The 16,667-nt window shown below is 37.0% G+C and overlaps 1 protein-coding gene across 1 annotated transcript; it reads left to right on the forward strand.

Annotated features, from left to right (window-relative positions):
• The first annotated feature begins 12,918 nt into the window (after nucleotides 1-12,918).
• Nucleotides 12,919-14,097, forward strand: LOC122031735 (23 kDa jasmonate-induced protein-like). Its single transcript, XM_042590834.1, has 2 exons — nucleotides 12,919-13,449; nucleotides 13,533-14,097. The coding sequence occupies exons 1-2, from the start codon at nucleotides 13,006-13,008 to the stop codon at nucleotides 13,821-13,823; spliced, it is 735 nt and encodes a 244-aa protein (XP_042446768.1). The 5' UTR covers nucleotides 12,919-13,005; the 3' UTR covers nucleotides 13,824-14,097.
• Nucleotides 14,098-16,667: the final 2,570 nt, after the last annotated feature.

Raw genomic sequence — 16,667 nt, forward strand, 5'->3', positions numbered from 1 at the left:
GCTGATCAGAAAATGCCTCCTCGACGCCCTAACGCTGCTCCGACGACCTAGAACAAGAATCTTCAGATCTGTAGTTGTCGGTATTCTTTATTTTACAGTTGTTTTAATATTGTAAGTTCATTCTTGTACTTATTTGGAACTGATAGTGGATTTTCCATCGAAAGCACTCTCACGTGCAGGCCTTGGAGTAGGAGTCGCCACAGGCTCCAAACCAAGTAACTCTTGGTGTTTGCAATTGTTTAGTTGTTTTCATTTTCCACTGCGTTTTTACTCGAAACGAACGAATTAGCCACAAGCGTTATTCACTCCCCCTCTAGCGCTTTACGATCCTACATGTATTTCTACATATGGTTGGTCGACCCAACAATTGACCAAACTTATGGTTCTTCTTATATACCAATTCTACCTCATGAGCCTGTTAGGAATAAAGTCGGTCAGGCATAATTTCAGGCCAGCATATTGTTGATCGAGTATGCAAAGTAGCTCTTCACTATGCTCTCCTTCATAATAGCCGGTCAGGAATATCCCAGGTGGATTTACATAATTTAACATTCTTATCTCCTAATTTTACGTGGGGCAGCCCGTGCAGCTCTCATTGCATATCCGACTGGATATAAGCACTGACCAGAATTTTTAGGATAGTTCCCCATCAAAATCAAATATCCCAAGAGTTGGTCAGGAATAATGTTGGTCAGGCATAAAGCCGATCGAGCATAATTTCAGACAGGCATATAACTAGTTGAATATGTGAAGCAACTCTCCACTATGCTCTCCTTCATAACAACCAGTCAGGAATATCCCAGACAGATTTTGACATCGAGCAGAATATGTATATTATTCTAGGGTGTGAAGTTACAGAAGGATTAACAAGAAAATAAGAGGGATTATAAGAGAGAAGTAACACAAAAAAAGTTATAGTTGAAATTATGCTTAAACCTATTATGAAATCAAGAGCGCAAAGAAAAAGAGATATAGCTATAACGTGGCTTAAGCGAATTAAACCCATTAATTCAATATCTAAATAACTTATCCTAAATATCATCTAAGCATAGGTTTATATAGCTCTCAAAACACTCAAAAATATTTAAACAGAAAAAATAATCAACTAGACTTATTCCCTAAGATTTAGGATAAATTAACTAACAATACTTATTTTCTAAAATTTAGGATAAATTAATTAACAAGACTTGTTTCTCTAAGATTTAGGATAAAATTAAATATAATTTTAAAAACAAACTAAACTTAATTAATGGATAACTATTTTAAAAAAAAATCTAATTTGGATCCCCTCCTGCATCAGTCTCTTAGAGTTGAAGAGAACTCGTCCTCGAGTTTAGGGTGGGTGTATCCGGCTCCAAAGCATAATGACTTAGGTGTTTTACATTAAAAACATCAGAAGATTTTAAATGACTAAGAAGTCACAACCTGTAGATATTGTCATTAATCTTTTCTAGTATCTCACAAGTTCCAATCTTCCGATCTTTGACCTTATTGTATTCATCAATAGGGAAACTATCACGAGTTAATACAGCCCAAACCATATCACCAACATCAAAAAGAACCTGATGTCTATATCGATCTGCCCTGATCTTGTACTCGGTGTTGCTTTCCTGAATAGTCTGCTTAACCTGCTCATGAATAACCCGAAGACGCTCGTCCATCTCCTCATCCCTAGGGTTAGCTTGTCCTGGACACGAAATATGGACTAAATCTAGTACCCCGGATGAGTTTCATCCATAAACAACTTTGAAAGGACTCAAACAGTGATCCTCTTCTTTGATCTATTGTATGCAAATTTTGCTTGAGGTAAAACCAGATCTCATTACTTCGGTTTGGTTCTTGTGAGACATCTCAGATGATTTTCTAAGCTTTGGTCTGACCATCTATTCGAGGGTGATAGACGTTGCTGAAGTTTAGATTTATCCCTAGCTTTCCCCATAAAGTCTTCCAAAATTGACTGACAAATTTAGTATCACGATCTGAAGTAATAGTTTGAGGAATACCATATAAAAGCACAATCTCTTTGAAGAAGAGGGTGGTAATCCAAATAGCATTCATAGTTTTTCTGCACGCCACAAAGTGAGCCATCTTGTAGAATTGGTCCACCACCACTAGAATAGAATCTACGGTCTGTTTTGTGTGGGGTAATCACAATATGAAATCCATGCTAACCTTGCACCAAGGAGCTTTGGGAATTAGTAAGAGAGAATATAAACCAACATTAGTTAGGGTTCCCTTAGATTGATAATAGACAAAGCAACAGTCCATGAAATGAGCTACGTCAATAGTTAGCTTGGTCCAATAGAAGTCGGAAGAGATGAGGGATAATGTCTTATCTTGACTGAAGTGTCCTTCGTTATACAATTCATTGATAATGTGATACCTTAAGGAACATTCCAGAATGTATAATTGTAGTCCACGAAATAGATAACCATTGTACAGAATAAAATCGTTGTGAAGCCCATTAGTTAGCCCATGATATATCTTGTTGAAGGAGGGATTAGAAACATACATCTCTGAGAAACGTCCAAAGCCATTAAACCTAATGCTCATGGTAGTAAGTAGGGAGGAACGACGGCTTAGAGCATCTACAACACGATTGAGACTCCCGACTTGATGTTTTAGCATGAAGGTGAACTCCTACAAGTAGTTTACCCACTTGGTGTGTTGACTACTCAACTTGTGTTGGCCGTTGATGTACTTCAAAGCATCATGATTAGTGAACAAGATCAATTCCTTCTGTACAAGATAATGATGTTAATGTTCCAAGGATTGCACAATAGCGTAGAATTCCAGGTCATAAGTAGAGTAATTTTTCTTGGTACCAGATAGTTTCTCGCTAAAAAAGGCAATAGGGTGTCCCAAGTGACTTAGAACACCACCAATGTCAATACTAGATGTGTCACAGTTTACTTCGAATAATTTGTCAAAATCTGAAAGTACTAGAATGGGTGCTTCGGTCATCTTTTGCTTCTCTAATTGAAAACTAATCGTAGCTGCTTCAGTCAACTTGAACTCGCGCCCCTTGAGACACTCGGTGATAGGAGCACTAAAATTCCTGACAAATTGGCAGTAGAAAGAGGCCAATCCATGAAAACTTTGGACGTCGTTAATAGTTTTTAGCTATGGTCACTCTAAGATTGTGTCTATCTTTGATGAATCTGCACAAACACCATCGGTAGACACTATAAATCCAAGAAACAAAATTGAGGTCATGAAGAAAGAACACTTCCTATTGTTGATGAGTAAGTGTTCATCCTTTAGCTTCTTAAAAATAGTGCGGAAGTGATCAAGGTGCAAAGTCCGTGTCAGATTATAAATGAGGATGTCGTCAAAGTATACAACCATAAATCTTCCCATGAAAGGTTTCAAGATCTGATGCATGAATCTCATGAATGTACTGGGTGCATTGGACAATTCAAAAGGCATGACCATCCACTCGTACAACCATGTTGTGTCTTGAAGGCAGTCTTCCATTCATTTACAGGCTTGATTTGAATATGGTGGTATCCACTCCTAAGATAGATCTTGAAGATCTTTGAACCAAAAAGTTGATCCAACATGTCATCTAAGTAAGGAATCAGAAATTTATACTTCACCGTGATTTTATTGATGGCTCTGCTATCAATACGCATGTGCCACGAACCGTCTTTCTTTGACACGAGTAGGGCAGGGACTGCACAAGAGCTCATACTCTCATGAATATGTAGGATCAAACGTGTGCTAGAAGGGGGTTGAATAGCATGCGTTGTTTTTTTACTCGTTTAGAAAAACATACTGAATACACAGCGGAATAAAGAATGAAAAGACAAGCAACGCTAACACGCTTTCTTTTACTTGGTTCGGAGCCTGTGGCAACACCTACTCCAAGGCCCGCGATCGTTGATCGCTTTCGTTGGGAAATCACTGTAGATTCAAAAATTGAGTACAAGTACAAATTTGAAGCTTACAAGTATTGCTCAAAATTAAACTTGTTACTGACGACTTGGAGAAATAGAACTTCTAGCTTGATCGTCATCGGAGTAGCATTTAGACATTTTCGGAGTGCTTGCAAGAGCTCAAGTTGTTCTTCATGAATTGTTGTTTTGAAGTGCTAGTCGAGGCTCCTTTTTATAGTCGAGCTTGACCTAATCCAGATCCCCTAATCTCGGGATCAGGTTTGACCCACCGTCGATCGATTGACCGATCCTGCATAAATTGTTCTGCCTCCCGGTTCTTCTGCTTAGATAGAGTTTCTTCGTTCGATCGACCGATCTCGTCGTTCGGTTGAACGATCCCCAACTCATCTGGTCTGATCAACTCGGCTCGACCACGTCACCGCTTATCCTCAGTTCAGTCGAGTAATCTCGAGATTTGATCGACCGATCCCCTAGTCGAACCTGGTCCATTCATTGGAACTCTGATCTTGCTGCTTGGAGGTTCGGTCGACTGAACCGAACGTTTGGTCGACTGATCCCGGTCGAATCTAACCTTGCACAATGTGTTAGTCTCCTGCAAAATAGAGTTAGCACATAGTAGATAATATGTAAATAAATAACTTTGACAGCTTTCGGACTGTCCGATTCTGACTTCGGATTTCCTCCTGAAACCCTAGGTCGAACCGACGCCTACTATTCCCTCTACGGGGAACGTGTCTTCACCTACTCCTCTCAAGAGAAGTTACCTGTTACCAGACCGGTCCTCCAGATCCATTGGACTTTTGCTCAGCGCCCGATGCTTCAGGACTTTCTGCTGAACGCCCGCTCCACAACTCGTTCAGTCTTCCACCTGGTCCACACCCACAAAGACTTTCACCTAGAGTTCTCGACTCTAGGGTTTTACCCAAAGTGCTCGATTTGCCAAGACTTTCCTCCTAGGGTTACTACCCCCTAGGGTTTTCCACCTACCTAACTGCAGCTAGTACTTTTCATCACCTAGGGTTATCGCCCCCTAAGACTTAGGGTTACCACCCCTTGGGGTTTTCCACTTACCTAGGATCCACTAGGACTTTTGCCTAAGAACACTTAGGACTTTTCCTACAAGCTCAATCAACCTTGTTAGATAACAAGACAACTTAGCTTTGGACCCTTTGACATAATCAAAACACAGGTTCGATCGTCTGGTACTCCCTGCATCAACAATCTCCCCCTTTTTGATTATGGTAACCTGGTTCAAAGTTAAGTAAAATACAACAATAATTAAAAGAATTTTAGCATGAGCATAAATGCAATAAGTTATAAAAAAACTCCCTTATGCTCCTCCTTTCATAAAAATTATGTTTTAATTCTTAACTTTGACTTTTATCTCCACCTTTAACATAAATCAAAATGAAAATAAGTAGAGAGAAGGTTGTTTGTCAAGTAAAAATAGTAAAACTATTACTCTATTTAACTTTAAGCTCCCCCTGAAGGGTAGCACTTACTTGAAAAAAAATATTGGCAAAGTTCGAAGTTTTGAAAGTAGACTTTAATCAAGAAGAAGGACTAACTTAGCTAATTTTTAAGCTTTGAAAGTGACTTAGGGTTTACCAAAAAACTTAGCTAGATTTAAGCTTTGAAAGTGACTTAGCTTTTAAAAAAAGTTAGCAAAACTTAGCTTTTAAAAGGATTTTGATAAACACTTAGGTTTGAAAAAAAAATTGATAAAAACTTAGCTTTAAAAGGAATTCCATGTAAAAATACTTAGCTAAGAAGATGATTCCTTTAAAAAGAAACTTTATCAAATACTTAGCTTTATTAAAACTTAGTTAAGTACTTAGCTTCTAAAAAAGATTTTGATAAAAAGCGTAGTTAAGTACTTAGCTTAAATGATATTTTCATAAAAGCATAGTTAAGTACTTATCTTGGAAAATACTTAGCTTAAAAAAAATGATAACACTTAGCCTTTAAAAAGGTTTTTAGATAAAAAGCATAGTTAAGTATTTTTTTTCACAAACTTAAAACTTTTTTAAAAGTATTTGAACTTGTTTTTTCAAATAAGGTTTATTTTCAAAAATAGTTAAAAACTTAACTTCCTTTTTCAAAAAAAACTTTGAAATTTTGAAAAACAAAAATAAAAATTAATGACTTAACCTTCCTTTCACTCCCCCTTAATTAATGCCAAAAATGTTGAGGGTCCTAGAGTCCAAGCATGAGAGATAAACATAAAAGTTATTATCTATTATCCTAATTTTCCATCTCACTCATTCTATGTTATCAAGCATGTTCAGCTTATGAGTGTGTGTGAGACGAAGTTAAGTTAAATTGATTTTATCTTTAACTTTGAAAAATTTTGAAGTATATTTCAAAAATTTGGATTTCAAAAATACTAAATTTGAGATTTTAAAATATAAATTTGAATGAGTTTGAATTTCAAATTTTGGAATATAAGTTTGAATTTTGAATAAGTTCAAATTTCAAATTTTAAAATATAAGTTTGAAATTAAAATTTAAAGATTAATTAGCATTTGGAAATAATTAAAATTTTGAAGGTTAATTATAATTTGAAAATTAATTAGATTCTAAAAATAATTAAGATTTTGAAATTAATTAAGATTTTGAATTATGATTTTGAAATTAATTAAGATTTTGAATTATGATTTTGAAATTAAATTAATTAAGATTTTGAAATTAATTATGATTTTGAATTATGATTTTAGTTTAAAATTAATTAAATAATTAAGATTTTAAAATTACTTAAAATTTAATTGAGTTAACTTAATTGAATTATGTTTAATTAATTTTGGTTTGGTTAACTACTTTTTTTTTTGAAAACATAGGTCCATCTCACCTTTTGCTAGATTTTTAATCAGGGAACCTTAATAGTTTTGTGAGATGGTTAATTTAATCTTCAATTTAAATTCAAATTTAAGGATTGATCAACATTTGAATTAGACTAAGGTTTAACAGTTAGCCTATTAAATATTTATTTCAATAATTGGCTTTTAGCTGTGGCGAGGCACTAGGCCTTCTTGGGTATTGGATCATCAACCACTTCTAGACAAAGCCTTTTAAAGAAATTGAATTTTTAATTTTCTTCCTGAAAATTCTAGGTGTAATTAGTCAAGTGTAGATCAAGCCTAAGTCCTTATCTACCCTACTCTAAGCATGAATAAAAAGTAGTAAATCAAATATCAGATAATTCTATTTTATGATAAAAAATGGTCTTTTTATTATTCCCCCTGGATCATAGCCTCGATAAGGTCAATCAAGGTAATGAATTTGATCCTTGGGGATCCAATATTGATCAAGTCCAACTTGATTAGTCAGGTTATACTTGAGGACCCATGCTTGGACTAAGTTCTATTTGAGTGTTTTACCAGAGACAAATAAGATCTGAATTTATGTTTAGTCTTATATCCAAGTCCAGTTAGATTGTATACGACCCTTTGTTTTCCAAGAATTAGGTTAAGGTTCTTAGAATCCAAAGTGAATCATTCCAACGTGTCCTTAAGTCCTTTAACTTGAGTTTTCAAATTGAAATTTTCTTCCTCAAGTTGTTAGACATGGGTTGAACTTCCATTTTGAAATGGCTCAGTCAAAGGACTTAGGTTAGTCTCCTCCTTAAGAATTGTTACCTCCTTTTGGAGTGACTTGACTCGGAGGTTGGATTTTGCCAACTTTCTTAACTAATATGAAACTAAATTTTGTAATTCATCAATTTTAGTACCATAAATTAGAGAACTTACAATATTGTTTGGCCCTTCAGAAATGGATACGGATCTGTGGCTTCTTTCGGACTGTGTTTCCGATTTGGCTCCGATTTCTGATTTGGATTCTGTTTCGGCAATGTATGCTTATACTGGTAGAGCAAGAAAGCTTGCTTTCTCGTGTTCTTCGTCGGAATCTTTAGAGGACTCGGATCGCGTTGCTTTCAAGGCCTTCCTTCTTCGTTGCTTCTGGTTTGGACACTTCGGCTTGTAGTGTCCCTTTTGATTGCAGCCGTAGCAGGTAACTCCAGATTTGGCCTTCATGTTCGATTGAGTCACCTTCTTTTTTTTGCACATTTTTCGTACTAATTTTATGAGCTCGGCAGTAATTTCATCGTCTTCTGAGTCTGATTCATCTTCATACTTGGGTTAGGTTCGGCGCTTGATTTTTGGTTCCCGTGTTCTGCTTGTTCCTGGAATCAAAGCAATGCTTTTCTCGGCTGAGCGTACATTAATCTGTTCGTGTAACTCAAAATCAGAAAATAATTCATCTAATCTAATAATTGAAAGATCCTTAGATACTTTGTAAGCATCTATCATTGATGCCTACAAGGTATTCCTTGAAAAAATATTCAGCGCGTACCTGATGACATCGCGATTCTCTAATTTTTGTTCAATCGTGTGGAGGCCGTTCAGTAGATTTTGAATCCAGGCATGTAGTTGACTTATTGATACTTCATCTTACATTTTTATATTATATAATCTATTTAATATTAAGTCTCATTTACTTACCTTCATGTCGGAAGTGCCCTCGTGCAGCTCGATCAATTTTTCCCACAACTCCTTTGCACTGTTGAAGGGACCAACCTAGTTCAGCTGTTCTTTGGTTAGGCTGCATTAAAGAGTTTGTGTTGCTTTTGCATCGACTTCAATTTTCTTGCGAGTTGGTGCATTCCATTTGTCGCAGGGGACAAGTGCTCCGGTGTTGTCAACTGGTAGGGAGAATCCCGTTTGAATGATGATTCACATCTTTACCTTTGTCTTCTGATAATACTTCATTCTGTCCTTCCAGTAGCCGAAGTCTTGGCCAGAGAAAAGAGGCGGATGAGCTGTGTTGTAGCCTTCTTGGTGGGCCATTCAAATAGGAATCTCGCACACAAAAAAAAAACCAATGTTCTAAGACTTGGTCTTGGATTAATAGTGCGGGAGAAAAAATAAAAATATTATTTCACCAATTTTTAAAAAATAAAATATTAATAAAATAAAAAATATTATTTCAAATTTTGTTAAATGTGATATTTTGTCAATACTAATAAATGGTGAAGAGATGAAAATAAATTTTTCAAAAACAGTTTTGGAGGGAAAAAATGAAAAGCGTAAGATCGAAGACGATATATAAAAAAAGACCCCCTTTGCTCGATTGGTGGTTTCACCAATTCAAAGCGGCCTGACTCTGATACCAATTGTAGGATCGAAGATGTGCTAGAGGGAGGGGGGGGTGAATAGCACGCGTTGCTTTTTTACTCGTTTCGAAAAACACACAGAATATGCAGTGGAATAAAGAATGAAAAGACAAGCAACGCTAACACGCTTTCTTTTACTTGGTTCAGAGCCTGTGGCGACTCCTACTCCAAGGTATGCGATCGTTGATCGCTTTCGTTGGACAACCACTATAGATTAAGAAATTGAGTACAAGTACAAATATGAAGCTTACAAATATTGCTCAAAATTAAACTTGTTACTGACAACTTGGAGAAATAGAACTTCTAGCTTGATCGTTGTCAGAGCAGCGTTTAGGCATTTCTGGAGTGCGCGCAAGAGCTCAAGTTATTCTTCAAGAATTGTTGTTTTGAAGTGATGATCGAGGCTCCTTTTTATAGCCAAGCTTGACCTGATCTAGATCCCTTGATCTCGGGATCAGGTTTGACCCGCCGTCGATCGGTCGACCGATCCTCCTGATCGGTCGATCGATCCCCCCTGAATCGATCTGCCTCCCGATTTTGCTGCTCTGATAGAGTTTCTTCATTCGGTCGACCAATTCCGTCGTTTAGTCGACCGATCCCTAGCTCATCTGGTCTAATCAACTGGGCTCGACCACATCACCGCTTATCCTCGGTTCAGTTGACCGATCTCGAGATCGAGTCGACCGATCCCCTGGTCGAACCCGAGCCATTCGTTGGAACTCTGATCTTGCTACTTGGAGATTAAGTCGACTAAACCGAACGTTGGGTCGACCAATCCCTATCGAATCTAACCCTGCACAAAGTGTTAGTCTCCTGCAAAACAAAGTTAGCGCATAGCAGATAATATGTAAATAAATAATTTTGACAGCCTTCGGATTGTCTGGTTATGACTTCAGATTTCCTCTGAAAACTGTAGGTCGAACCGAGTCCTACTATTCCCTCTAGGGGAACGCGTCCTCACCTACTCATCTCAGGAGAAGTTACCTGTTGCTAGACTGGTCCTCCAGACCGACTGAACTTTTGCTTAGCGTCTTATGCTTCAGGACTTTCTGTTGAACTCCCGCTCCATGACCCGTTCAGTCTTCCACCTGGTCCACGACCACCAGGACTTTCACCTAGAGTCCCAGACTCTAGGGTTTTGCCTAAAGTGCTCGACCCGCCAAGACTTTCCGCCTAGGGTTACCACCCCCTAGGATTTTCCACCTGCCTAATCACAGCTGGAACTTTTCATCACATAGGTTTACCACCCCTAGGACCTAGAGTTACACCCCCAAGGGTTTTCCACTTGCCAATGATCCACTAAGAATTTTGCCTAAGAACAATTAGGATTTTTCCTGCAAGCTGAATTAACCTTGTTAGATAACAAAACAATTTAACTTTGGACCTTTTGACATTATCAAAATACAGGTTCAATCGTCTGGTGCTCCTTGCACCAATAGAATATAGCCTCGTCTCAATAGCTCCATAACTTGTCATTGTAGTTCTTCAACATCCTTAGGGCTAAGACGGTATGCTGGTCGGTTGGGTCTTAATGAGATCTAATACCAACTAACGCTGAACAGAATATGCATATTATTCTAGAGTGTGAAGTTACAAAGGGATTAACAAGAAACCAAGAGAGAAGTAACACGCAAAAAAAAAAAAAAAGAATAACCAAAATTAGGCTTAAACCTATTATGAAATCAAGAGTGCAAAGAAAAAGAGATATAGTCATAACCTGACTTAACTGAAATTAATTGATTCAATATCAAAATAACTTATCCTAAAATCAATATCAAAATAACTTATCCTAAACATCATCTAAGCATAGGTTTATATAGCTCTCAAAATCCTCAACAAAATCTAAAAGGAAAAAAAATAACCAACTAGACTTATTCCCTAAGATTTTAGATAAATTAACTAACATGACTTATTCTCTAAAATTTAGAATAAATTAACTAACAAGACTTGGTTTGTTAAGATTTAGGATAAAATTAAATATAATTAAAAAAACTAAACTTAATTAAGGGATAGCTACTTTTAAAAAAATCAAATTTGAATCCCCTCCTACATCATATTTACATAACAGCTCTCCACTGTGCTCTTTCGTTACTCGTGTGCATCATTTTTCATAACTAATGTCATTAATGAGACGGTTAAAGGAATATGCTATCAGAATGTGTCGGTTAAGGAAAAATATAGAGTTACTTTCGAGGAAGATAACATTGAATGCCTTCACAAGAGCCTAAGAATATTCTCTGACAAACTGTTGCTATCCTCTGACAAGTTGTTGTGATTCTCTCACAGTGTTGTCTCTTGAGTATATCCTGACTGGGCACTTAGCCGATAGATCACATCTTGCATAAGCAGAATATTGAGTATAGTAAGGCGTTCGACCTTAAGGCCGCTCGGGTATATGTCGAATGATATAGATATGATTATATAAATAGGGAACCGAGCCCCCTAGATCCGAGAGGTTTTATGATCGACAAACCTTGAGCGGGGATGCTCGCTTATGAAGAATGGGGAACTGAGCCCCGAGAGGTCTGACCGATGCTTTCAACTTGTCATCCTTGTATTCAGAAGCTTGTCCTTGAAGTGATATCTTGAGCTCTAGCAATTCGATCGGACCTCTTCTGAGAGCTTCCTTGTATATGTGTACCTTGCAGAGGTAAGGAGGCTGAGCCCTGTAACCTTGGTCAGCTTTATACCTAGCCGCCATATATATGAGGGTAGGAGAACGAATGGACAATGAAAACCCATACGTCAGACCGATTGTATATGGAGCTGTACTATGAAAGTGGAAAACCGATTTCCTGAGGTTTAGACGAATATATCCTTGGCCCGACCAATCTTATGACAGGTCGGTCCTTTCTTCAACTCGAGCGGATTGAATCTGAGCAGAGGGTGGATTGTCGAATATACATTGAGTGTCGGCAGCGAAGTAAGACACTGGGTCCCCCATGCCTGGCTGGCTCTGGGCCAGTCGTCCTCCGATCGGGAGTCATAATTTTGGGCGAGGAGCCAAGCCCTATTGAGAGTGACCCTTTGACTGCCACCTCCCCTTAACTTAAACCGTTATCTCACCTAAATTTTGACTGCCACGTCATATCTGGATTCTTTCGTAACATCTCATATCATTGGGTTTCTGGACGGCCAGCCGTATGTGCTTCCCGATTTACTCTGTTAGTCAGTGAAAAACCTCCGTGGAACCAAATTGATCATCTAAGACTTAACGTTACCCCGCCTTGTTATTATTATTTTTTATTCACGACATTGCACGTTTATTTTGTTTCTTTCCATTATTATTTTCCCGTTCAATTATTTGTCCTCCATTTCATTTATTTATCAGCCGGTGGTTCGATCCTTGGCAGTTTCTTAATTTGTCACGTATCATAATTATTGGAGCATAAGATTAATTAAGTTTGTTTCGCTATCAGCTAGCTAGTAGCCTACGGTTCCTCTATAATTAATGATGAAAACATTGTACTTTATTTTATATCCAAGAAAGAATAATATTTAAGAAAATTAGCCAGCTTTTACTTCTATGGCTAAGTTTTGGATTCAATATACTTTTTTTTTATATATATATCAATATGGGATTTTATAAGTCTTATCTTGTTAATTGTCGGCGGTCTTTGGTCTACATTATTGGTAGAAGTTGTTTCCTTTTTCAATTCTTTATCAGTAAGTGATCTCACGTTTTTCCCATGTTAATTATTTATCAGTAAATGGTCCTTCCATTTCAATTGTTTTTGAAGTTGCCGCGTTTAATTATATTATATTTGATTATATTACCCATTATCAAATATATCCTAATTAATTGAGCATCCAAGGAGTTTAGCTAAGTTATGATCTGATTCCTCTATAAATACACGATCGATCGATGTTGCATACAACCTATAACAGAAAAAAAAAACATTTTCTCTATCTTATTGTTGAGATATAGAATTAAGCATGGCGACCAACGTGTTTGGGAATCCAGTGACGGACGACACGGTGAGACTAATTTTTCCGAATATCACTGAAATCACCGCCCGACACAGAGCAGAAGTGGCTTTGCAGTATATGAACGCAGAGGAGAAAGCGACGAACGTGAGTCGCTTTGTGCACAACCTGAAGGAGGCTTACGGTACGGGAACCTCGACGCTTGGCATGATTTACAATGCCACCGGAGGTAACCTATCATTCGTTCTCAATCACACTTGGGAAGGTGCTGTCTGGCGATCCCCTTACCCTCAAGTCATTCAAAATGGGCAATGGGCTGGATTTCTTCACGTCCGCGGTAGGCTCATGGGTCCTTCCAAAGAAGCTATTGTGTACAGAGGGGTGAACAACGACGGAGCCGGCCGTGATTGGATGCTGGCTTGGAACACATCCCGCATGAATTATCAGAATCGCGTGAGTATATATATATATATATATAAGCGATAAATTTTCAACTAATTAAGATTAATATTCATTCTTAATGTTCGTTAATGCAGGTGTACGCTGAAATCCGTACGTCCGGTGGATTTGGTTCGGCGAACTGGAACGCCATTGATAGTAAGATGGATAGTCAAACGAATAATTACTCTACCACCGCGCTCGGAGGCTTCGCCAGTGCGTCGATTGGCGCAGGCAGTTCACCGGAATTTGTTGGAATCTTGTCCCTGGAAGGTTTGGGATCCAATTTTATGGCGATGGCCAGTGATGTTAGCGTTGTCTCGCAGTCGCTTGATTCCAAGTATGTGGATGATGTTGATGAAGCCGATGATGAAGCTCCTGCTGAATAATGAAGCTACCACCTTGTGGCTGGCTGGCTGGCTGATTACAAGCACTACTATATTCCTAAGAAAATAAAATAATAAGAATGATAATAATCATAAAGCACTCGAGGAGTACTGTTAATTAATTAATTATGTGTGTTGTGTTTGGAAGGAGATGATAGTGTGGTGTGTATCCGAATAATTAACATGCTTCTTAGCTTCTTGTTGCATGTACCTTTCGATTCTTATATTAGTAAAATGAAAACACCTCCGATCCTCTGATCTGTGTGAATTTTTTCAATGGGCAGTATTAAATTGGTCAATTTTCAAAAAAAAAAAAAAAAAATTCTTTCTAAAATATTTTGCTTAATCAAGCTAAATATGTAAGTTTAATTACATTATAAATTTAATAAACAAAAACTATATAAATTAACCTGCAAGTTTTAATTAAATACTTGCTACCATGCATGTTGTTTAGGCTAACGAACGGTACCTGATAAAAGTAATTAAGAAAATTATATATACACTCTCTTTAATTTCTAGATTAAGGCAATGGATAATTAAAGACTGTTTCATTTTATAGTTAGTGTCCACGACTATGTGTTTTATATATGTAACGTTTATTACATCTCAATCTATGATATATGTTAGAAATGATTAAGGATATATTAGAAAGGCTTATGAATGTTTAATAATGTTTCATGTAAGAATTAGGCCAGAGTATGCCGTTTTTTCAAAGAAAAAACCTCTATGGTTAGTGGCTCTCCTGAATGAGTTAGTATGTCATTTTTCCAAGAGAGACAAGGGGACAAACTACCAAAGTATTATCATTCCCTAACGATCGGGGAATATGCAGGGTCAACTAACCTAGAAGATCACGTCCTCAAGTTTGATAATGTCGTCCTCCTTTGCCAATATACATATGGCGTGAAATGCCGAGTGTTTCCCACTACACTCTCTAGCTTGGCATAGAGGTGGTTAGACGATTGTCGACTAAATCCATTGGTTGTTTTAAGGATTTCTACAAGGCTTTTCTTCATCACTTCTCCAGAAGCCGATGCACTACAACAAAAACATTAAAAGACAACGGTTAAAAACCGTTGTCGTAGGCCTTTAAAACTGTTGTAATTGGCAGTGTTGTTAAAAGTGGCGGGCTACGACAACGGTTTTAAACCGTTGTCTTTGAATGAAAAGACAACAGTTTTGCAACGATTTTAAACCGTTGTCTTTGAATGAAAAGACAACGGTTTAAAACCGTTGTTAATTAGAGCATTTTTCTGCAAGTTACAATTGCTTTTGGGGCTACGACAATGGTTTTTAACCGTTGTCTTTGAGGGTAATAGACACCAATAATGATTTTAAACCGTTGTATTTTAAATTATTATCTTTTAATACCAATATATCATATTTTTAAATATATAATAAAGAATCATAATCAAGAAAGAATATTCCCACATCAATATCATTCAAAATGTTAATTATACAAGAATTACAATCACAAAAGAAGAAATATATCTCATGTTCAAAAAAAATTTATCCCAATAGTATGAAAAGACAACGGTTACTTCCTCGAGCTGACTTGGTCTTGTTCATGTTGTAAACCTTGCGTTGAAGGACTCAGTCTTATAGCTGGTCAGACTCCTATTTGCAATTCTTCTATCATTGTTACTTCCTCGAGCTGACTTGGTCCTGTGCTTGTTGTAATAATTTTTCCTTCCTTTGGGAAGTTGATGGTGATTTTTCTTCAGTGTGTAATAGTAAGGTGCATGGTGGATCATAGACATCAGGAGCCCATTTCACATGTAACTTGAAGTTCGATGGTGAACCATGTTGTGCGCAACTTCCCTTCATGGCAGAAATAAGCTTTGGAAGCATCTAGAGTAGCAGTCTAATAAATACATTAAGGAGAAGTATGAAATTTGCAAACATGAACGTGTATCACATATGACCAATCCCACTAAAGAAATTATAATCCAATGAAAGTAAAATCAATTCTTGCAAGTTGCAACTAACATGATCCTATTTTCTATAAATAGGAGCAAATCATTTTTGTAGACATGAATCTGCTGCATTTATGCAGAGAATGTAAATATGTCTTTTTCAAAGTAATATTAATTAAGGAAGTTCAATCCGTATGAAAAATTATAACAAGCTTATTTTCATACTAAAATTTTACAGCAAGTACGTGTATAAACCTTATACAGCAAGTGCGTGTACCTTTGAGGATGATACTATTCCATGTAGTCTCATCGCAAACAAACTCAAAACTTTTGCAGCAAGCAAAGGTCAACCATTTAAAAAACGAAGTCATGCTACAGATTGTTTTTCTAACAAATTTATGCTTTCTCCAGTTCTGACAACAGGAATATGCATCTGATGATTCTTCCTAAAGAGCATTCTTTGCATCTAACCTTCCATCTCTTACTTATTCTGAACTGCTAGTTTATTATAGCTCCAATGGATTTACTTTGCCATCACTGGGTGGAAGCCAAAAAAACAAAACAACTTAGGGCAATTTATTAAACGTTAACGGACAAATGGTGACATTTTTCTCAATTGCAGCAGTAATTTGCATAACGAGGCACCAATAATTATATGCATGGCATGTAGATTATTAACCAAACTTTCTTCTGTAGGGGCATTGGCATTTGAATTTCTCACTAACTGCAACATATACCAAGATGCTCCAGGGGTATGAGCATTGGCGACCATGTCATAGAAAGTACAAAAAGGAATATAATACATACACAAACAAAAGGGAAATTGTAGATGAATTAAGGCATGCTTGTACTATAATACTTTGTCTTCAGGCACATGATCATGTGAGTGATCTCCATGCCCTTCCTAAGGATGACGCCAACCCTGAATAGG

Source organism: Zingiber officinale, chromosome 11A (assembly GCF_018446385.1).
Source record: "Zingiber officinale cultivar Zhangliang chromosome 11A, Zo_v1.1, whole genome shotgun sequence".
NCBI lineage: Eukaryota > Viridiplantae > Streptophyta > Magnoliopsida > Zingiberales > Zingiberaceae > Zingiber > Zingiber officinale.